The sequence below is a fragment of the Aulonocara sp. 'chitande type north' Nkhata Bay genome, linkage group LG10, assembly GCF_057382095.1.
Source record: "Aulonocara sp. 'chitande type north' Nkhata Bay isolate Kocher_YH1m ecotype deep benthic linkage group LG10, A_spYH_male_GT1.1, whole genome shotgun sequence".
Lineage (NCBI taxonomy): Eukaryota > Metazoa > Chordata > Actinopteri > Cichliformes > Cichlidae > Aulonocara > Aulonocara sp. 'chitande type north' Nkhata Bay.
Genome location: NC_141353.1, coordinates 25002194 through 25025712, shown reverse-complemented (window position 1 = coordinate 25025712; position 23519 = coordinate 25002194). Strand labels below are relative to the sequence as shown.

The window sequence follows — 23519 nt, the reverse complement described above, 5'->3', positions numbered from 1 at the left end:
TGTCGTCTTCTTCGGTCTCAGCTAACTGCAGGTTTCCCCAACTTTTTAAACAGTATATTTGCATAATGACTGAAACTAGCACCAGTGATGAATAATGGGCTGTGAGTTGAGTTTCTTGATCATTAATATGCAAATTGCCATGACCACTGATAAGCAATCACAGCCTTGTAAGATGGCGAAAGAAATACCCTTAGGCCTACTCTGCGATTCAGAGATGGTCTTTTCCCTTTTCATGTAAAAGCCCTCCTTGATTCCCTGCTCAAACCGGCGTTCCTCCCTGTCCAGGATGTGTACATCCTCATCATTGAAAGAGGGGTCACTGGCCTGTAGGTGTAGCCTGAGACTGAAGTAGTCACTTGGAAGAGCGAAGAAACACTTCTCCCACTACAAAATGCTACGTCCAGATGAACAGAATCAACTTTTTGGGATCAGTGATGCAGAAATACAGACGCACAGATACGCGCCGTCTCAATCTGGAGACAATAAAGAAGACTAGACAGAACTGGGAACACTGAGGGTGGGTGAATATCACTAAAAATATGACTTCATAAATCTAAAATTAACATTCTTTATCAGATTTCATTTTACTCTTCTACACATCAGATCTAAAAAGACTTACGATGAGGAAAAGTCTCGAGTTACAGGCTAGTTGAAGCTTAAAGAGGTGCAGTTCCATGTTAGTCCACTTAAACTAGAAGGCGCTTAAAGATTATCAAGGTTATTTTGTCTGGTGCAGGTTTAAAAATACTGTTAATAGCAAGATGAGTCAAGCAAGGATTTGAAAACAAGGGGGGTAGGCTACATCTGCAAATAATCCACATCTGCTTATCATTTACGGACACCCACTGTTGGCATCTGTTTACTGAGGCCACTCATGCAGACTTTAAGCAAAGCAACGAATGCTTTAGTACACACATGTTATCATGCCACGTCATCTTGTCCTCAAATAGCTCGACAGTTGCAGGTGACTCACAACCTGCCGGATATCTAATTGGCCTCAAGCAAAGATGCAAACATTTAATTGGCCATTGTTATTTCTTGCTTTATTATATGCTGCTCTCTTCTGTATATTCCTGTTTAACTGCCAATGAAAAAAAGTTCCAGTTTTCTCACAATATGAAAGAGACAATAAAAACAAAGTATAGCAGGACATCTTTAAAGCTGAAAACTGTCCTAAAAAAACTTTATTTGTAAGTTTTCATGACAATATCGGATAATTTAAAGTGATACCAGACTACAGAGCAACAGAAAAGGTTTGAGAGGCAGCAAGCGGTCTAACAAGTCCTTATACAACAAACTTGGGCAGCCAGTCATTCAGGAGGCTCCTTCAGTACATGCTGTCTTCTTCAGTTTTTATCCAGATAACAAGCAGCATCCTTCACTCCAGGTGAATTATTGGTACACTTTTCCAAATGGTGGAAGAGAAGCACTCTTCTGACAGCTACGAGGTCCAGAAGCATTTAATCTTAGTAGCAAAATTACATTTTAAAATAATTTTCCGTAGTTAAGATCAGGCTGTGCACTTTGGTTTGCATGATACTTTTATATAAAGGGTCAAGTCTTCGCTATAGGATGTCCTGTGGTAACCTCAATGAAACACCACCAAAGCACCTGCTCCCTACACACTTACACACATATAGACACACAAATAAACACATCCCCATACAAGCCATTAAGTTCCTCCCCGCTGCCTCCTACAAAGAGTGTTGCTTCAGCTGTCGTGACAGGAGAACAGCAGGTCAGCAGAGACCCCATCAGCAACAGCAGTGACCTTCAGCATCAGCATATGAACTCAAAGGCCTCTCTGTTTAATTTGTACAATGGCAAACACATTGCACCCTCAAAAACCCAAGGAAGTAAATGCAACTCTGTTGCATTTACAGCTCAGGCTGCTTGACAAGCATTGTCATTTGAATCTTACAGTTAGCAGGTTGCAAAAACCTTCATTCTCCTGAGCCACTGCAAGGGAAGTCTGTGGACAGATGTCTGCAATAAAATAGTGATAAGGGTTTATTGCAACTGAGATGCTGTAAAGCTATGGCTGAGCTTCCAACAGTCGTGGAGATAGCGTAGCTGTTTCTGAGTTTTATAATCGGGTAATACTGTATAACAAAAAGCTGAGCAAAGTGTCCCACTGCTGTAAATGGTTGCAGAGCTTATGATATACATGTGCCTTCTATTTTCTCTGGTTTTCTCAGCATTTTGTTGATGACTTCTTGGGATTTTCCATATGAAACAGATTCAATAACCATCAAGTGACCATATGTCATTTTTAAAACACAGGACTTCAGATCTGTACCAGTGATCGACCCTGCAATCTGACCTAAAGTGAGAAAGTGAGGCAAGCGCCCTAATTCATGAGGTAAAACAGATTGAATAGAGAGTGTGAAAAAATATGCTTGGAGGAAAAAGAAAATGAGTAGACATGAGCAGACATACACTTGGCTGCAAGCCTGACAGATGTGCACAGTCAGAAAACTGAAAGAAGATAACACTGACTGCAACGTATCTGTTACAAAACGTCTAGTGCACATGCTGCGCGTGAACAGCTGGGTTACAAAAATAAACATTGTAATTTTTCATACATATGTACTCACTTGGATATACTGAAGTACACATTTTTAAGCAAAAAAAAAAAAAATGAACGGAACTGCGATTCACTGATTTGAAGATGAATTACATGGAGCAAAGGGGATTCGCAACTGCAGCCTCCCTCGCATAGTTTCTTTAAAGAGTTCCCTTAAATAGAGACGGAAAACAGAAATGCGAAGGAGTTCTGCTGCTTTATTTAACCAGTTAGATTAGTGAAATTGCATGAAACGTTGGCTCCTTATCGTACCACCTCAGCCCCAGAGGTTCCTTCCCTTCCTGTCTCAGGAAGATTTCACTTAGCAAAGATTTTGGTGCAGGGGCACAGCAATCTATGCAGTGATCAGGGGAAGTGAATGGGTCAGTTAGACTTCCTTTGACCTCTGAGGCTTAAAGTGAAGGAAACACAACCCTTCGTCCTTAAGTCCCGCCCCATCGGCCCATCCGAGGGACATCACCAATGATTAGAGTCCAACCTGGTGAGATTACAACCTATTAGCACAGAGACAGATGACCAGCAGTAACCTCACTACAGTATTCTATTTAAAGACATCCTGCTCAGCTTTCTCTTATTCTTCAAATTCACCTCCTTCTCTTTGTAGTGTCACTCGCGTCAGTGCACGGTATCGCTCTTCTTGCTCATGCTTTTCTTTTTTTTTCTTTAAAATAAATAAATAAAAACAATTAATCAGTGCTTAATCATCCCAGAACACCACCTACCCTTGCTTAAAGTCACTCTCTTTTAGCCACTCATTCATATCTCTTTCTGCCCACACCTCATGACTTAAACCACAACTTTTTTCTGTCATGCTCAATAAGGAATACTTGCAGAGATGCTGTAATATCCGGTGCAGAAGAATGATCCTTTCCCCCACTCCTGCATCTCAGTCAAGGAGGGGTAGAGCAGGTATTGCTCATGCAAGAACATTTAAAGATATAAGGTGCAGAATAAATAAGTAATATGGATATACTGAGCAGAAGGGACTGGAATATACAACATATACAGAATATGTTAAAAAAATGCAGCACTGTAATAAAAAAGAGAAATATCGAGCAAACAAAGCAGGCAGCAGATCTAAAAGCAGATGTGGTCTAGTCAGCGGCACTTACAAAGGCGTCGGGGAAGCCAGGCAGCCGGTGAGGTGTGATGTGTGTCTGTGTAGGTGGGTGTGTGTGCAGGTGATGTGTGTCAAGGGGTACCGGGCGGATATCACATTGCCCGGTGCAAACTAGTGATTACCTTGCCAGTGCCAACAGCCAGATTAAGCTGAGGCAAGCAAGAGGAGGGAAGCGAGAAGCGTTTTGGCCTCGTTTGAGCCTGGCTGGCTTCCGTATCACACCACCCTCGGCTCAACAGACGCTGCACACTCTCACCACACCCACCCACCCCTCCTCCCTGATGCTGTGTGTGTGTGTGTGTGTGTGTGTGTGTGTGTGTGTATGTGTGTCTCTCTTTCTGGCTCTCGCTGCCTAAACATGCAGACTCAACTTCTCCTTCAGTAAGTGGAAATGACACACACACACTGGCCTGGAATAGTGTCAAACAATACACACACGCGTACCCACCTATATGCAAAGAAACCCGTGCGCATTTAAACAAATCACACACACACACATCAACTGATGCTGCTCACAGTTTAATTTGACTATCAAAGTGAGAGAGAAAGCAGACTTTTAGATCTCAAGCTGGAGGGGTAGGATCATTAACAAGTCACTGTGTGTCTGTGTGTGTATATATATGATTTTTAAAAAATAGAGCAACACCCTTTAACTGAAACTTCTTCCAGAAAGATGAAAAACCCCCAAAACAACACTTTTGCAAAAGTGTTAACCACAGTGTACATGCATAGTGTTGTGTTTTTACAGCCTTATTTTACAGTCTGTGAACTCCAGGCAAAGACAACCACCTTCACTCCTTTTTAGAGAGGGTGTTCTCCTTGCACACATACAGTTTTAGAGGAACGAGGAAACATAGGTATATTCGAAAACATGTTCTAAATGGCTGTTATTTTGTTTAAGAACACTTTCTTACTGACCAGCATGCAGCTGTAGATGCTCACAAATTTTTTTTAAAGTCTTTAATCAGAAAGGGAGTTGATTCGTTTAAGGCTCATGACAGGCAATATCCAGTCAACAAAGATGGAGCATTTTAGAGTACGGTACAGTACTGCACCACTTAAAAAACAAATGTATATGAGAAAGAGGGAGGCAGACAGCTGCACAGCACTTAATACTGAACCATCACCCATCATCCCACAATATGTGGAAGAGTGTGCACAGACTGCTGAAACAGCAAAAATCCATGCTGACATATGGCCCTGAGAACACCCAGACTGCCTAATTTTATTATTACTGTCTTCGGGGATATGTACTTAAGGTGTTGCATTTGTTTAATATATCTTCTATGCACCACTTTAAGGTCATGCTTGTTAGCAAATTTCCATCCACCGCTCCAAATAAAATGACCTTTCCTGGAATTCACCTCACTTCTAGGATTCAGTGAAAGTGGTCAGTAACAAGCAGTTATTATTGCACAGCAGGAATTACTTAACCCTCAAGATTTGTCTTATAAGATTGCCCAGTCATGCAGTTCTTCTTTAATTAGAGGAATTTCATTTCAGCATTTTCACAGTGCAACTTCCTTCATGTTGTCGTTTCTAATTTAAGAGGCAAAAGATTCTCAGTGTGAATAAAAGAAAAAAAAGAGCATGATGATGTACTGGATAGTCATCCAATTACAAGTCAGCAGTCCCCTGGTGTGCACAAGGCTTGTGTTACGTTAAACAGAGGAGCTGCTCTGCTTGGATACTAAAACACCATTGGCTGTTTCTTGGCAAAGGGCGGGGTGAAACCGCCCCTATCTATTTAATTAAATATTAAGGGAGGAAAAAGAATAGGCTTACACCATGTGTAGGGCTGCACTAGCCGTTGATTAAAATGCATTATTTATTCTAAGGAGCAGCAGGGCGTTGGGATGTGGTGACAGGTGAGAGGTGCATTGAGTGCTCCCAGGGGATCTTTATTTTCAAGCGAACAATTCATTTCATCTTAAATTTGGATCACAGACTCCAAGTGATTGCGTACAAAGCACATTCAAACCTGTAACTGCAACATGGAATATTAATGCGCACCAGTCAAAACGCCAGCTGTTACCACATGTTCGTCGCTGCGGTGCGACCTGTTCTTTGGAGGATTAATAACCTCCGCCTATTTGCCATTAAACCTACCGAGCTGGCACATAATCTACCGCCACAATCCTTTAATAACAAACAAACAAACAGCCTTCACTACCTGCAGTTTCTTTCATCATATGAGAATCCCTCAGTTTTTAACATCACAGCTCGAAACTGATGTTTTTTTAAGTACTTTATTTATTTTGATATTATTTATTCGGATGTCAAGCAATGGTGTCTCTGCTCAGCTCCAACACCCCTAAGAATCGGTGCGTAAAACCAGGGTGGGGGTCGTGTTGGTGAAAGCGAGCACGCCGTGCCCGGTAGTTTGCCGGTAGGCCGCAGGATTTCAGCACTGCTCGCTCATGGACAGCTCCGTCCAATCAGCGGCAGCCACTTGAAGCGCGTCATCGGTCTTCATCCTTCCTCATCCCCTCATCCTCCATCACGGAAGCATGGCGGACGACATCATGGGCGAAATGATGACTTTTAAAACCGGCTTTCTGCCCATCTGATGTGTTTGATATGAGATTATTGAAAGCGAGGTTGAAGTAGAGGCGCACAGCAGACGCGAGGGTGTGAATGGCCGGCTGTTGGGAGACGTGAGCTAACAGGGGGTGGGGTGGGGGTTTAAATGACGTGTGTCCGGGTTCTACGCACAATGTCATACGACCTTAGCGGCGGTCCAACCTTAAATGTACCCCTTTCATCTCTTCCAGCTTCCAGCCTTGTCTTTAATAGTTGGATTTAAGCACAAAGCACACACTTTTACATTAAAACCCTGATACCCGGAACAGCCGCGCGGACCCAGCCGCATGGCAACCAGTCGTCCATCCCACTCCATACCTGATTAGAGGTAGCTAATGCCCACCTGAATGCATCCCTCGATGATGTTGGCCTGTTAATCTCGGAGTTCTTGACCAGAAATCCGAGCCCTGCGCTTCCTTGGAGCTAGAGCCCGCTAGGGTAAAATGCTAACGCCTGCCCCCGGGCTGACTTAACACACGTGTAGCCTGAGAAAATGAAAAAATGTCACCCGCGTCCTGCGGTGCAGGCAAACCGCCAAATGCAGCAATGGATCGCGACTAAAGCTTCTTGCAGTGTCGTCTGTAAAAACTGAAATATTCAAGCACAGCCTCGGAAAAATAAAAAAGCCGGTAATGAATGAGACACGAATGCGCCTCGGCCCACTGCGCGGCAGGTGCATCCGCTTTTTTTCTTGGCCTCCAGCCCAGCGACGCTAAATCGTTCAAATGAATCAAAATGACAAAGAGGCATTCACGACTCACCTAATATAATCCAGAGAGACCCAGAGACCAAAACGAATGCGAGCATGTCTTTCTCATTGAGTCAGCTGTCCCGGCGCAGGAGCGGTTCAGAACTGCAGCATCGACTGCAGCAAGTCGCCGACAATCTGGGAGATTAAGGAGGCAGAGAGGAGGGGGGGTTGACAATATAACTGAGACAGACCACAGTGGGGGAGCCGGGCAGGGGATGGCGATTTCCAGCAGCGTAAATTTCGCCTGAAAAAACTGAAAATGTTGACTGAGGAAATAAACCCAGACTCCCTATAGAAGCATCCTCGCTCTTAGTGGATTTCCCACCTTCACCCAGTTGGCTGCTGCGCAATGGCAGACTCCCCTGCTGAATATGAGGGGCTTGTAGGTCGTGCGGGAAGATCCGATCGACACCAAGGTTATTCGGGATGAACTATCCGTTCTCGCTGCATGCTCATACGCATTAAGTGGTCAGCTGCTTCTCTCATTTGTCGCAAAATAACTACGCAAGTGTCTAAAGCTGCATCTGCATGATGCATTTCGGTCATTCACATTTTTTAATTTCCCGATTAAATAAATTCAGCTAAAGCTTATATCTTTTTTCTCCCAGTGTTTATTTATTTATTTATTTTATATATTGATTTATTTCTAGGGGGGTATCATTTGGTACATCACGCCATCCCTGCAGCTGAGCACAGCTTTGACACAGAGTAACTTTGCATCAGGATCACGTGGTCCAAATAAGACACTCCCATTGAACTAAAGTAACCTTGAGAAAGGGCTGACAAAGAGATGATCAGACAGAGCGACAGAGAGAGACAGAGAGGGCACTTCTCGTGCTCTTTAAAATAATCGAATTGCTATCTTAAGCATCTTCATATGTAACTACACCACAGATTATTTTTGGAGGCTCTTACTTTTATTTGACCTTTTCTTTGTGTGTTTAGTTAAAACTGAAACCCTCATAAGTGTCTCTGGTAACATAGTGGCCTAAATGCTATTAATTCATCTTCACACATAACTCCTCAGTGAGCAGGCTGGTCACCACTGGAGTGACCAACAGGCTTATGGTGTTGCCATCATGTGACTAACCTTATTAAATGGGTCACTCCTCTCGACCAGTAATCTGTCACTCCCAGCAATGCCACCTTCTCCTTTTCTCTTCCTCCTGCGAAGAAGACACTGATGAGGCAAAGAGCAGGCGAGCCTTCAGAGGGAAAATTAGCCAGGTCCATTTATTCAAAGTGGATGAATGAACAAGCAGACCCACAAACAGAGGATGAAATCAAATTTAAGACTGTGAATGTCTTTTTAATCTCAGTGTGGTCTGTAAAAACTAATCATGTCACTTGTGGTGTGTCAGCTGCACGACACGAGGAGGACGAATGGAGTTTTTGGTGAGGTCACTGGAATTGAGTTTATTTATTTTGCAATGGGATCAAAGTACACATACGAGGAAAAAATAAGGGAAAAAACAGTTCAGTAGCTAAAAGATATCACTGCAAAATCATCAAAAGTTAGCATATACTATTATGGAATATAATTATATTATACTTACAGAAACATGGGGTGTACAAATATGTAGCCATGAAAATTGTATTTCTATTATTTATTTTCAAAAATGTCAAAAGTTTTAATTTTAAATTTGGATAGACAGGAAACGGGAAGTGTAGAAAACAGTGGGAAAAGCATGGCTACACCTTTTAGGCAATTTATGTTAAATGCAAAACAATCCTTCAGATGAGTCCTTCAGAAAGCAAAGGCTGTAAGTTCTATCAGTACCTTGTATGTCCAGAAATTAATAATAGTGTGTTTTGTGACATTTTTAGCCTGTAAGCTAATGATACAAGTGTATGTTTACCCGTTGCTAGCTTGTTGTCCGTTATATTAATACCAGATTGCATATCTATAGGATACTGATTTTGTATTCTACTGTGTTATTGGATAACTATACTTATGTGCAGATAATATGATAGTCTATTAAGAGTTGTTTTATATGTCTTTCTAGTTTCACTCCAGTTCATTGATGTCAATTCATTATGTCATGTCATTAAAGGATCAAACACGCTCTCTTTCCTGGCTCTTGAAAAGGAGTTTGTCTGGCTGTTTATTAATGTTCACGCTCAAGGAGTTCAACACATAGGGAGAACAGTACATGGGGTGATTAGTAAGGAGTCAGAGGGAATAAAAAGCTGATATAGAGAGGGGAAAAGGCTCTCTAAAGGAATAGAAATCTTTATTTTAAGATTTAAAAAATCTTTCAGCCTCTCGTTCCATTATAGGCACATATTTAACTTTACAGCAATAAAGTTAATAACTCCCTTTATTATTCTGCTGCGCTTTTAATCATCTGTTGCTTTATCAATAAGAGCAGAGGTGAACGTGTTTCTGCTGAATGACCAGATGGGATACTTTTATGTCATGTAATCAAGTGGAATTATAGAGTTTATGGATATTATTTCCTTTTATTGATACAACTGAGTCTGATGGGCCTGCATGCATTCATATTATTTAGTATCTTTTATTATCCTTCATCAGTCAGACAATTATTATTATTATTAGTAGCAGTATACAAGTTTACACAAAGCAACCAGCAGAATTGCCCAGATGCAGAATGGGGCAAAGATCATGGATGCTGGGATAGATAAACCAGAAATGATGTAAGTGGAGGGATAAATTAGGGGTGGGGGTGGGGCGGAGATCTTTTATGGCTCCAGAAGAAAACACACCAGAAGAAACCCTTGTTGGCAACCACACAGAGGTAAGATGTTTCTTGTAGTTGGTCACCAGGTTTGCACACATCTCAGGAGAGATTTTGGCCCACTTCTTTTCTTCTTGGCTGTGGCCTGCAGACTTCTGTCAGATTTGCAGGTGTTAACTGGCAAACTCATGTTGAGCAGGGTGACCTTGGAGTCACAGCTGCCTTCAGATCATTAGCATATCCCTGTAGTTTTGGACATCTTTCTCATTGTCATGCTCACCCCATGAAGCAAGACCTTGCATGGATCTCCGGACTGATAGTCATTTTATATTTCTTCCTTTTCCAAATGATCACAACAAGAAGCTTGGCATCTTGTCATCAAGCTTCTTGTTGAGCCCGTCATTCTGTCTCTCCATTAAAATGAAACTATTATAAAAATTAGACTGTTCTGTTTTTCCTTTTTGGAAATGAGAAAACGTAAAAATTCCACAGGGATTCAGATAATTATTGCCCCCCCATGTGACTCTTCATGAGTTGGCTTTGGAACCATATTTTGATGACACACACATAAATGGATGCATACAATGTAAAAACAATAATAGTCAACTGTAATGGGTAGAAAATGAGGCATAATGCAGGATAAAACATGGCTTATTTCCATAGTGGTACCTTATTGTTTTAGGGTTTTAGGCTTGGGAATGTTACATATTCTTTTTATATTTTAAATAATCTTATCATTCTAACTTTCTCTATGACCGTAATTTTTAGACTATAAAGCGCACTTAAAATCCTTTAATTTTTTTTAATCAAAAATTGACAGTACACCTTATAACCCTGAGCTGCTTATGTATAAATTCTAGTTGTGTTTACTGACGTCAAACCGATTTTATGTGGTACACGGTGCTCAAAAATCTATCAAAAAATGTTTTAGTATGACTTTGGTAAGCTAGGAAAGCGTACCGCTTGATGGATTGTTGGCGCATTAAGGCTACCATAGTCAGGAGCTTCGCAGAGTAATCTGGGTCCAAAACTCCGTCCGCTTCAGGTCCCAAAGTCAAGCGAACACTGCGGCATCACTGAGAGTTAAAAACTGTCTAAATTCTTTCATCTTTAATAAAATGATCAGTTTTGCTGCTTTACCAGGTGTAACTATGAAGTTTAACATCCAGGCATCCATGAAAACAGAATTTATTAAATTTAACAGAGTTAGAAGTTAGCAGGAAGTTAGCTCGCTAGTTTCCACCTAAGTATGATATAGCATGTTCTGACTGAGAGATTTGTGAAAAAATTAAAACGTACAGCTCTGCTATCACTTCCAACATAAATGAAGACAGAAAACTAAACAGCAGTGATGTTTGTAGGGTTACTGAAGTTGGGCTAGCTGGTATATATTAATGTGCTATGTGATCGCTAGCAACACAGCTATGTTAGCATAACAAACACAGTGAAGCTGGAAGATGAACCCTAACCCTTTTCCACTCGATAAAAGTTAACACGAGAGTTCCCGATGGTACAAATGCAATCACATGGCAGGATGCTGTAAACAAACCAAACTTCAGTCAGTAGAGCAACTGAGATAATCCATCCACAATAGGAGGTTAGTCATTAATATACTGCAACAACATGGGAATAGAGCAGCTGTGAGAGAATTTAATATTAATGAATCGATGGTACAGAAGTGGAGGAAGCAAGAAGAATGAGTTGAGTAAAATCAGACTTTTCTGACTGTTTTTTTTCACTTAATGCGCCTTATAATCTGGTGCGCCTTATGCATGAAAACAGACTCGTTCATCGACGGTGTGCCTTATGGTCCGAAAAATACAGTAAGTGTCACTATATTTAAGAACACAGCACATGAGACAAAAAGTCCTTAAATTTGAGAAGCTGATAAGTTAGAAAATGTTTGCACTTTTGCTTAAATAATGAAGGAAATGAGCCTACTTATTCATTTTTTGCTAATGGTGGCAATCAGCTAATGAGGTATTTGGTTGGTCCTTTTACTTTAAGAATGTTTCTTCTTCTTCTTTTATCCTCTTCACAGTAGCTTTAAAAACACTTTTGCCTACTTAAATTTTTAATATTTTAAAATGGAGTATCTATTTTTTGTGCACAACATAACCTAAAATTCTTTACAATTCAGTGGGAAGTAACAGCTTCAACTGGTAGGTTCTTTTCAGATAAATGTTAGCATAACAAAAACCATTATTCACTTCAGTTTTATCTATATAGCACCATTTGCCAAAAAAAGTTGCCTCAAGATGCTTTATAAAGAGGCAAAGACCCTAAAATATTACAGAGATAAATGGCCTGTATTTATATAGCGCTTTACTAGTCCCTAAGGACCCCAAAGCGCTTTACATATCCAGTCATCCACCCATTCACACACACACTGGTGATGGCAAGCTACACTGTAGCCACAGCCACCCTGGGGCGCACTGACAGAGGCGAGGCTGCCGAACACTGGCGCCACCGGGCCCTCTGACCACCACCAGTAGGCAACGGGTGAAGTGTCTTGCCCAAGGACACAACGACCGAGACTGTCCAAGCCGGGGCTCGAACTGGCAACCTTCCAATTACAAGGCGAACTCCCAACTCTTGAGCCACAATCGCCCCACAAGAGAACCCCAATATCCAGACGTTCCCCTATGAGCAATCACTTGGTGACAGTGGGAAGGAAAAGCTCCCTTTAAACAGGAGAAAACCTTCAGTTGAACCAGGCTTAGTAAATGGCAATCACCTGTCACAAACGGCTGGATTGAGGGGAATAAGAAGAGAGAGTATGAACTCAACTGTGGGAGCAAGAAGAGAAGAGAAGATTTAATTACATGCAGTGGTGGCATAAAAACACATGAGCAGTGAAAAGAGATGAGAGGAGAATTGCTCAGTGCTAATGAGCTAACTAATGGATAGTTCAGGGTCACCTGATTCAGCCCCAACCAGAAGCTTTAAAATAAAAGAGTTTTATTCATAAAAGCAGAAAGGGGGGCTGCCTCCCAATTCTGGACTGAATTCTGGAGTTTACAGGGAGTCAATGGTAAAAAGCTAATATGGGAGACAGATGATCTCCCTTTCTGCCAGTACGCTCTGTGATTCATGCTTTGGATTAACTGAAGGCTTTCGAGGGATAATTCAGAAAAGAAATAATGAATGCATGAACTAACTTGTCAGCGCTACTCTAAGGCAGGACATTCTAATTTTGGCAATACCATTCAGAAAGAAATGAAGAAGAATGAAGGAAGTCCTACATATTTGTTTGCACATTGAACAACATATCGTGATCAAAATTGGCTCCAAGGTTCCTCACAGTGCTGCTGGAGGCCAAGGCCATGCCATCCAGAGAAAGCATCTGGCTAGAAAACACGTTTCTATGTTTTTTACGGCTAACCTGAGCTTTATCACAATCAAGAGAACAGAATTATCAGCATTGAATGCTGCACTGGGGTCTAGCGGTACAAGCACAGAGACAAGTACAATGTTAGACACCAAAATAATATTATTACTGTCAATAAAAACCTCTAAATCTTGAGTGAAACTCTTCTAATAAACCATTGCTCTGCAAGTGATTTTAGAAACTAAAGGAAGGTTGGAAACAATGGACAAGGAGGGGCAAGCGGTCTAGGCAGGGTGGCACATACCTCTTCTGTGACGTATATGTGAAAATCACCGAAATGTAAATGAAGCAGGGCTGATTTTAGGATCAGAGCTTTGGGGGTGCTGAGCACCCAGAGAGCTGCCCAGCCAGGCAACATAAACTTTACTCGTCACAATGAGACTTCTTCCCTGTTTCTGTCAGTCCCTGCATCCTTAAATGTCTCCAGTTGTCCTGAGTTCCCTCTGAGTGTCTCCTTAGTGCATTTAAACCTGTCCTCATTGTCTGTTGTCTTCATCTCCGTTATTAGTCATCATAATTTTACCATCTCTGTGCAAGTCTGTAAATTTCTTTATTAAATCATAAGATTCTTAAATTCATCAAGTCTCTCTGTGCCTGGGTCCTCGTCACAAAACATGACATCATTGTTTTGTACATTTTAACACAATTGAATCCCCACATTTGTGAAAGAAAAGCAAAACACTTTTTTAAAGTCTGTAACAAAACCATCAAATCAGATAAAGGTTATTTAAATGCTGCAAATGAAGAATGGATTGGATTAAAAAAATATATATCCTAACCTTAATTACTGGGGGAAAATGATGCTCATAGTAAATGAGAAGTAAACTGAGTGTATTTTTTGGACAGAGGTTCACTTTTAATGTGTATGTATAATACAGTACAGATATATAAAAATACACTCCAACTTTGCCTATGGTACAATGTATACAATGTATGAAAAGATCTTTACTGCAGATACTACTATGGCTCTGCAGATTTTTTTCTTTTATTTTAACCTATGTCGCCTCACCTTGAAGTTGGCAAATCTGTCTATCACTTTTGGTGGTCAACTCTCTCAAGCAGTTTAACAGTTTCTGTTGTGCCTGTCACTATTCCCTGTCTGTTTTCTTACCTGGTTCTTCCTGACCTTGTACTTTCTCCTCACATTCCCCTCTTTCCTCCTCTCTCCCTCTTTGGACTGACAATCACAATAGATGGTATTCAATTAGATGAAAAAATTACATTGATATGAAAAAAAAATATTATTAAGATCACTAATAAAAAAAGTCCTTTCTCAGTGTACTTTCAACCAAAAGGCAAATAACCAAACCACATGTACATCTAATAAAAGATATAAATATTGAAACACTGATCCAACATTATCCTTTATTGACGGATCATTTGTTCTTACATTTGTACCTGAATGTGGCTCCTGGGCTTAATATCGGCACATGCACATATGACAAAATGACCAGCTTCTCTCATTCCATTTCAAACAGGACAGTGGCAACAACAGCAGGCTACGGACAATTATAAGTTTTAGATTTTAAATAGGCTGTATAAATTTCAATGGGAGCAACAGGGCGGTCAAATGTTGCTGATTTTACTACAGAGCAGGACGGATTGTAGGGTAGCAAATATCATCAGAAAACACATTTTCAGAGGCGAGCTGGAACAAACCATTTTTCTTTTTGGGGGGGGGGGTATCTATACTTTTGTTGTTAAAATGTTACGTCTCAACCAAGTACTGTATGCTTTTTACATTTTCAGTAGTGTGTCACACAAACAGCAAATATTGTCAGAAAAGTAAGAAATCTTTGGGGGTGCTTTGATTCATTTTGATTTTAGCCCATTACCAAAAATGGGCTAAAATCGCCCCTGAAATGAAGTAAACAAAATATCCACAAAAACACTTTAAAACTGTTTATTGTATCTCTTCAAAGAAAACAAAGGCTATAAGAGCCTTTTGGACAAACCAGCAATTAATTTTTATCAGTATTATTTACCAGTAAGAGTTTGGAGGGGGGGCTCTCTACAGCAGGGGGGTAGTTGCCCCCCCTTGGCCCCCTATAGATCCGCCCCTGGTTGGAAATCAGTCTGGAGTTGGCTATGATAGTTGAATTAAGTAAAGAATTTTAAAGCAATGGTTTATTTACAGCCACTTTAAAAACCTGTGGTACATAACCTATACAGAAGATTATCACATAGAATACACTGCAAAAAAAAAAAAAAAAAAAAGAAGTCTAGTGGGGCTCCCCTGTCATGTTTCTGAAAATGATCAAGTTCAGATAAAAGCAGCTCAACATGAGAGTTGCCTCCCAACACAATTTCTAAAAATGTTTAGTTCATGTAACTGTTGGAGGCCCTGAAAGGCAAAACGTTTGACTATTTCACAAAAAGGGAAGGAGTAAAGTCTGAACAATGAATCCAGTGTGTCGCTAAAGACAGCTTTTCTTTCTTCCTGTCATATGACTCACGGCCCTCAAATTTTGAAACATTTTAGGATGACTTGATATCAAAAATAGGAATTCCTAGGAATTTACAGAATATACAACATTTGAAGCAGTAATATTGGGGACACCTTTGAAAGTACACTGTATTGGCAACAGAGCAAAGGCTCCGAGTACTGCTTGCATCACTTCTTATTCATTGATTTATTTTTATACTTAAACTATAATTTGAAATTCCAAATCAACTGTTGAATGCCTACAAAGTCTGATGTAACATGTTTCTTTCAAGCAGTACAGCGACTGGCCTGATGGGGGTGCTAAACTCTATAAAGCTCCACTGTGTGAAACAGATTCAGGAGGCCTGTTTGGGTGAAACTTGAGTAGTTGACCTGAGGGCTGAGTTTTAGGCTGATCTTGGAAAGCCAACATGCTTCCTCATGTCTGCTGGTATAGAAACTCATCCTCCCTTACCAAATAGTGGCAAGATATCTTTATATTATTTTTCTCCCCCACTTTAATTGCCTTCTATTATATACCTATAATACTTTAATTTGCAGGTGCTAAGTAAAGTATACAGGTGTTATCCCACTAAAAAGAACTGCGATCTGCATGTCCTTTGGAAGGTGACAATTGGGAGTAGTTGACATGAAGATTACTCATGTGAGAAAAGAAGCAGAAGAAAACAATCACCTGAGACAGAACAGTCTTCACAGTTAAGTCTTTTGACTGCAGTCAAAAGACAAGCAAACTGGATTTGCCGGTGAAACAAACACAATTATAAAAGCTGAAGAAAAACTTGCACCTTCAGTTTAACGTTTTGGCTAAAGTTGAAGGAAGGCTTTGAATCGCTCCAGTGTAGGTAAGCTGTCAAAAGGTGAGTCTAAGGCGAGATTGGTGACTAGAGCCTTAAATTAAATTTTCTTGCTGCATGTAGGTGACCTTAATGTCCAGACTAGCTCGGGGTAAGCACAGAGTGCAATAGATTTTAGAGGAATTTGGTCAGTTGGGAGTAAAATCACATTGGATGCAGTTTGAAACAGACAGTGGAGTGTTTTAATCAGTCACTGGTGTTCGCTGAAAGCCTGTTTCAGAATTAAGGTGAGGTATAGGGGCTAGGTTGATGAACCAGGTAACTGTCATGTTGTAGTTATGTATTTTCAGGTATAATGGATTTTAAATAAGAACACACACACACACACACACATATATATATATGCGGGTTAGAAAAATTGGTTCACATCAATTGCATAATAACGCTGCACAATTTTAAAGATCCTTAAAAACTTAACATTATTATTTTTTTTTAATTTGTTTTTAAAGTGATTCTCTTAACTAAACTATGATGATGCTGGAGCTGGTTTTGTTTCATGCCAGCTGCAGTGAATTCCTATAATTCACCTGTTTCTTTGCACACTGGCACACAGGCTGCCTGCCAAAAAAGAGAGAAGAAGAATCGGTGGGAAAAACGGGATGACTTTCCCTTTTCCAATCCAGATCTCTGTATTCGTTTGGGAAATCCCACAGACCCCCGCTACCGGTGAAAACTCCGCGGGAAAAACTCCCTGCAATTCCCTCGCGGGTACGCGCAGGCGAGCGTCACGTAAAGCATGCGCGAGCACGCGAACTCGCCACACCACACGGGAAGCCCCTAAATGGACAGATACATTATCTGAGACAAAGCTTCATGTGTGGGGTTTCCCAATTTTCCTCCAAGTGAACTCACCCCGTTACATAAAAAGACCTGCTGGTGCAGTTACGCTATCAGGTGCAGTTACGCTATTTTTAAGCACCGAAATTCAGGATACAGGTTACTAATGGTCATATTTCTATTCACTCTGCCAAATTTCCCTCCAAGTGAACTCACACGATTATAACTACAATGACCTTCAGCGTGTATTTGATGCAATCAAGCTAAGAGACTGAGTCGATATTTACGACACACGATATGAATGATTGCCATATTTCTATTCACCCCCGCAGTTTTGTGCCCGTTGTTTCATTACGTTGAATTTCGCGAATGCTTGATATTGCTGCGAGCGCGCGCCCATGCAGGATGTGTTGTGTAAAACGCTCCGCAGGTCCTGTATTTGCAGATAAACAGCTGCTGCTGCTTCCGCATCGTCCGATGCCGCTCTCTTTTCCCGCTGTCAAGGCAGTACAAGAGTTCAGTCTGCATGACCCATATCCATGCGCCCAGCAAGCCGGTATCACACTGCCCCCAGCGGCCATTGAAAATTGCTACACCATTTCTTGTAAATGCCTGAATTCTCAGGCAGGTCGCTGTTTATACTAAAGGGTTGGTCCCATGCACATGTTTGTCATGCCAGACTGTGGGGGAGACTTTTGGCTTGTGGAAGACGAATGCGTGCGCGCGTGCTTTGGAAATGAATGCACGCGCTCTCAGACTTTAATAGTGTTAACTTTGCACAACCTCCAAAGCAAAATTATTATAAGAATGCGTTATTATGATCACTATAATCGAAATACGGTGCATAACAGGTTGCGATAATATAACAAGTCGGCTGTTAGGGTTTAATGTCAAATCTTAATGTGAGTTAAATATAATTTGCCACTTGCAAATATTTGCACTATTTGCACAAAGCACTATCTGTAAGGTGAATAGCTTACAAAGGAGGGAGCGGGGAAAGAAACTCGAGTGACACATGAGTTGGGTCATTTAGTTTGATGATCTAGTCTACGTGCAGCAATCAACTGTATTCCACGCGTGTTGTTTTTTAACTTCCTTCTAGCTCTCAACAGCGTGATTTCTCGGAAATCCTTTGCTACTTGCTGAAGCAAAGGATCACAGCGCATGCTCCAAACACACTGTAAAAAAGGTCAGTCCTATTATAAGAGGACTTTCAGTCAATTCAATAATAAACCTTCAAATTGTATTTTTTTTAGTTATAACAGGGTGGTAATGCGCAAATATGCAGATATGACATTAATAAAGTAGCTACTGTAAACAACTACAAGGTTATCGTCAAATAACCAATACATTTTCAAAGGCTTGATAAACACACCTCTCACTTTTTTTTTTTTACTGAGGACATTTTTTATAGCACCAAGCCTCCTGCCGGGGAATACCCGCCACTGGAGTGGCTGTGTATAAATTCTGCACACGAAGCTGTCGGTACTCACTTGTACTCAGAAAACGTTTACAAGTGGAACACTTAAAGACGAGAAGAAGCTTTTCTTAAACCAACGGGATTATTGTTGCATTTTTTTCCTCCTGGAATCACAAAGCAAATTAATCTGTAAGTATAGTGATATCAATTTAACATCCCTGCTCTATTTTTTAAAAGCTAAATGATGTTATTGGGATGATTTCTTTGAAAGAAATATGATCTATTATTACTTTAGGAGTCTGTCTTTCTCTCACGCTGTGTGTTTGAGAATGAACATTGAATTAAATAACATGCAAATAGATGCAAAGTTTTTAATGCACATTTCAAACTCGAATTTTTTAATTCTGTGACATTTTTGCCAAGCCTGTGTTGAGTTGCGCTCGTTTGCTCTAAGGAATTAAGAAACCTTTTTTAGGGGGGGAATATTCGCTTACCATTCTAGATTTGTAAACTTTTGCGCTACAGAATTAATAAAAATAACTGCATAACTGCATTAGTTATTTTTAGTTATTTTTTCTTCTTGTTCCTTCCAACCTTTCTAAACTAACGTTGACTCCTACACGTAAACACCTCCCTGAGCGCGCTGATTGCCCTGGCCATGAACTCTTCTGTCCCGCGCAGCAAAGAAGCAGTAGTAAATCTAAGCCGGGGCTGAGATGCCGAGGAGTTTATTTCCTTTTACCGCTGCGCTTCACACGCTGCATTACAGCATTTCTCTAAACTTTCTTCTGCTGCTGCATTTTTTAGGCAAACATGCCAGTGTCAAGGATGAGAATGAGGCCATGGCTGGAGAAGATGATCGAATCCAATACAGTTTGGGGTCTGGCTTGGATTGACAAGGTGAGAAGCTTTCTTATCCTATTATAATACAGTGAACTGGTTCATGTAAATAGGAACTGCCTGCAAATAAGTAATGATAATTCAGAGTACAGGAATAGATATTTGGAAATCTATTTGTTGTAGGATTGATGCCTCTCCCCATGAGACAGGGAAGTGATTTCTGCAAAGCTGCACATGTTTTTATTGATGCTGAGTTGTCCCCTTGCTGTGCATACAGTATTAGCGTGTTACAAACATTGACCTGGTTTGAAGCACTAGCTTGGGATGGGTCTTAGTGTTGCAGTGTTACTTTGAGGCGTGCTATAGTTAAAGCCACTTCACAGCTATGCCTGTGGCACTTCAAACAGGTGAAAATAGGCACGATGAGGTAGCTGAACGGAAGCTTGGTTTCTGCTTGGGAGATAACACATTACATTCTCTCAGTAAGCGCAATTACCCACGATCCAACTTAATATATATAAAAATTTTTATATTTCCCAGGAGAAAACAATGTTTTCCATCCCCTGGAAGCATGCAGCTCGACATGGCTGGGAGGTGGACAAAGATGCATGTCTGTTCAAAGAGTGGGCCAAACACACAGGTGAGAAAGCCTGAATAAGCCTGCCACCTGTTCAGAACAACTCTTCTTTACAGGATGAGGAAGTGTACTAAACTAGCATGTGCCAATGCATTTTACAGGGAAATATTCAGAGGGCCAAGTTTGTGACCCCAAGACATGGAAAGCCAACTTCCGCTGTGCAATGAACTCACTGCCTGACATTGAGGAGGTGAAAGACAAAAGCATTAACAAAGGCCACCAAGCTATGCGCGTCTTCAGGATGCTGCCTGCTAGTCAAAAATCTAAAGGTGAGAAAACTGACAGGAAATGAACGTTTGTTCTTTTTGGCGAATTAACATTGCGCTCAGTATCTTCAATTCATGTGCTCTACAGTCTCAGTGGTAAAGAAAGTAAGTGACCAAAATGTTTTTCTTTCCTCTGCACAGATAAACGGACTAAATCAAGGGAATCGAAGGGAAGGAAGAAGGTAAATGCTATCACTGTTACTATAGCTCTAGTGACACTTGTTTTTAAATAGCATACTCAAAATATTCCTCATTTACACTGATCTAGATACTGAATGTATAGCTTTGTAAAATAATGCTACTTCGTAGCTGTGCAGGAAACAGACATACATATATGGATTTGAATGTCTCGATTTTCATTTCAAACATCTCACTTAATTTCTCTTTGATTTGTTCTTGCAGAATTCAGTGGTTAAGATGGAAGAGAGGGAAGACAGCTACAGTGACACTCAGTCTCCCATCCCTGCACTGGTGCCAGAAAGCACACAAGAAAACAGAGTTGACAGCACAGTGCAGACAGAACAGCCAGGTGAGCAAGTTTGAAAAATCTGTACCGAAAATGTTCAGATAAACAGTGTGTTTGAATCTAAAAGTCAAAGTGTACTCAATACGTTTGTTTGCCATTTTTGCAGATTACTTCTTTCCAACTGAGGTTCCTGATTGGTCTTCAACAGTTGAGATTGGCCCTGACTCCTTCATCAACAGATTTCAGGTTTCACCTGATCACAGCTCCGGTAAGACAACAACACATAGCTCATACTTGCTAGTAAATGACTTTGGCTTAGCTTGGAATAATTCAACTTAAATAGAAACTTAAATACTCATGTTCCTTTCTGTTTTTCTCCCCTTCTCATCGCTGTGATCGTGCAGACTACGACTGTCCAGAAGATATTATTGAGGTAAGCATAACCTACAGGTCTTACCCTAGTTAGAAAGCAACATTTCATTGACAGGAATACCCATGTTTGTCTTATTCTGCTTGGTTTGGCTCATGCAATAATACCCAAAACACTAATAAGCATGTTTTGTGTTGAAAAACTAGTTGGGCCAAATATAGCCATACTCAATCCAGTGTTACTCTTTCAGATTTGCAGAAAACTGGAGAAAGAAACTTCACACTGGATGACAACAAGCAGTTTAGACGACAAGGGGTTCCTGTGCAATGAACCATGCACCAGTCCAGGGAGCCAGTGGAGTGAGTCTTCATCAGGTAAATGTTGCTAGTTGGAAGCTGTCATGTAGCTGCTGCTTAAACACCACAGTCCATGCCAGCAATTTAAGAATTTAATTGTAGAATTTAGTCAGCATCAATGAATATGGTTAGATTTTGTTGTATATTACATTAGCAATCAAAATAATGCTATCAGTTTTAAGTCACATGACTTGGTTTAACTGACCTTGGATTTCGCTCTTTGTTTTGCAGTCGACGATGTAGACGACACACGGCCACAGTACACAACTCTTGCAGACATCCCAAATTCCACAGATGAATTCTGGAACAGCTTTTGCCAACAGATCCCACTTTTGCTTTAAAAAAGTAAAGGACATGACAGGACAATTCTTTTACACTGGACTTTTAAGAAGCTCCTGAAATCTTCTCCCATCAGAGCTCACCTCTCAGCTAAATCATCCCTTCGCTAGGACACCATCCCACCATCCGGACTTCTACTGTGTGTTTGATGTTTGGAAGCAGTTTGCAGAGCCACCCTCATCGCTCTCATCCCATATGTGAAGTTGTGAACAGAAGTTATAAAGCGCACTGCTGTGTAAAAAGAATTCACATGCTCAACATTGTTTATAGTTTTGGCTGGTTCAAGGCACCATGCTGCTCGTTTTTTTCTCTGTTAAGCTCAGGCATGGTAATTCCATTATCTTAAACAACCTCTGACAATTACAAGATAGTTGTCATTAACCTCATCTTGCAGATATGCTCGCACTCAGTGCTTGTGAAAGTTAGTTAATGTACAGTGTAAAAAAAATCACATATTTTTTTTCTTTGTTTTTCCGTTATATGTACCAGTGAATTATATGCATCTTTACATCTTGTCGACAAACAGCCCAACAACAGGTGAAAGCTTTTCTATATTGTAAATAGTAATGTGTGCGCGTGTTTTTTTAATAAAATAAACAAAATATGAAACATATAAAAGAATTTTTGTTTTTTCATTCCTATAGCAAGTGGTTTTAAATGGTCTCCTGTTATGAAACTGATCATTTGTAGGTCATGTTTGTGTAAAAAAACATCTATTTGTAACATCTCTTTGAGCAAGTTAATAAACTTAAATTAGAACTAGCAACAATAAACTCTAAAATATTTTGAAGAATTCTAATCACGCTGGTCTAAATGATCACAGCATGCAGTTAATGATGTATTTCTGCAATTTAAATCATTGAGCCTCAAGAGCAGAAAAAAAAGTTGTGGTATGTGGTACTGTGAATAGTTGCATCAGTTTTTTTTCTTCCTCATCTCGGGTTCCCCCGATAATCCCCAGACAGTTTGAGGAAATAGTGTCATTGCAAAATATACCCACTTGCACGCTATACATACTCTAAACTGGCTCGTTGACAAGGAGCTGTTACTGCAGGAGACCCCACAAATGGGATTCTTTACTTTTATCTCGTGTATGTTTTCAGGTTAGTCCAGACTGTTGAAGTAGACTCGTCAAACATCCTTAGAGATGAAAACGAGATAATAGCCATGCTTTTCTTTGGGACCTGAAAAGCCTTGCTTTACAGTAAATCATGTGACTTCATTTGAGGCAGGTGAAGGGTTTTCAATGAGAAAGCTCATTTGTTTAAACATAAAAACTATGGAATAAGCTTTGAAGTGTTTACGTTTTAAATTAAAAATTACTTTCAAATGTACACTTAATGTGTTCAAACTTTTTTTGTAGTCATTGACTTTTCTGTGGATAACAATGAGATTTTCTCAGCTCCTGCTTTCAATCCAGTTTCCAGATTTAATAGAGGTTATGTAGGTTATGTCAAAGGGAAAAAAGAGTAATTTAGTCTTTATGTGTATTGTAAATTACTTCATGTCATTTATTATGTGCATACGTTTTTTTTAATATATAAATAATGCTTTGATCTTTTTTCTTGATGAAGGCTTTTGTGACGTGATTACTCTCTTTTCCCGAGGCACAACGAA

General features: G+C 40.3%; 2 protein-coding genes across 5 annotated transcripts in view; one reads left to right on the top strand and one right to left on the bottom strand.

Moving 5' to 3' along the window:
* The window catches only part of acsl6 (acyl-CoA synthetase long chain family member 6), a 39890-nt gene extending 32206 nt beyond the window's left edge, over positions 1-7684 (bottom strand). Inside the window, exons 1-2 of one of the 4 annotated variants that reach the window (XM_086309257.1) lie at positions 7367-7684; positions 7052-7176 (exon numbers count right to left, since the gene is read on the bottom strand). In XM_086309257.1, the coding sequence (XP_086165383.1) occupies positions 7052-7097 (46 nt within the window). In that variant the 5' untranslated portion in view covers positions 7098-7176; positions 7367-7684. Of the gene's footprint in view, positions 1-3699; positions 3848-7051 lie in introns of those variants that run through there. The other 3 variants (XM_086309256.1, XM_086309258.1, XM_086309259.1) reach the window with 3 other exon arrangements.
* Positions 7685-18661: 10977 nt separating this feature from the next.
* On the top strand, positions 18662-22658 carry irf1b (interferon regulatory factor 1b). Its single transcript, XM_086309255.1, has 10 exons — positions 18662-18817; positions 19436-19528; positions 20009-20108; positions 20207-20374; positions 20513-20553; positions 20774-20900; positions 21004-21105; positions 21242-21270; positions 21458-21581; positions 21795-22658. Exons 2-10 carry the CDS (start codon positions 19442-19444, stop codon positions 21902-21904), a joined length of 888 nt encoding a protein of 295 aa, XP_086165381.1. The 5' UTR covers positions 18662-18817; positions 19436-19441; the 3' UTR covers positions 21905-22658.
* The last annotated feature ends 861 nt before the right edge of the window (positions 22659-23519 follow it).

Bases quoted from the DNA above. Each gene is read 5' to 3' on its own strand.
- irf1b (XM_086309255.1), top strand. From the start codon at position 19,442: ATGCCAGTGTCAAGGATGAGAATGAGGCCATGGCTGGAGAAGATGATC. The intron at 20,901-21,003 runs GTGAGCAAGTTT...CCATTTTTGCAG, and splicing joins AGTGCAGACAGAACAGCCAG to ATTACTTCTTTCCAACTGAG. The intron at 21,106-21,241 runs GTAAGACAACAA...GTGATCGTGCAG, and splicing joins TTCACCTGATCACAGCTCCG to ACTACGACTGTCCAGAAGAT.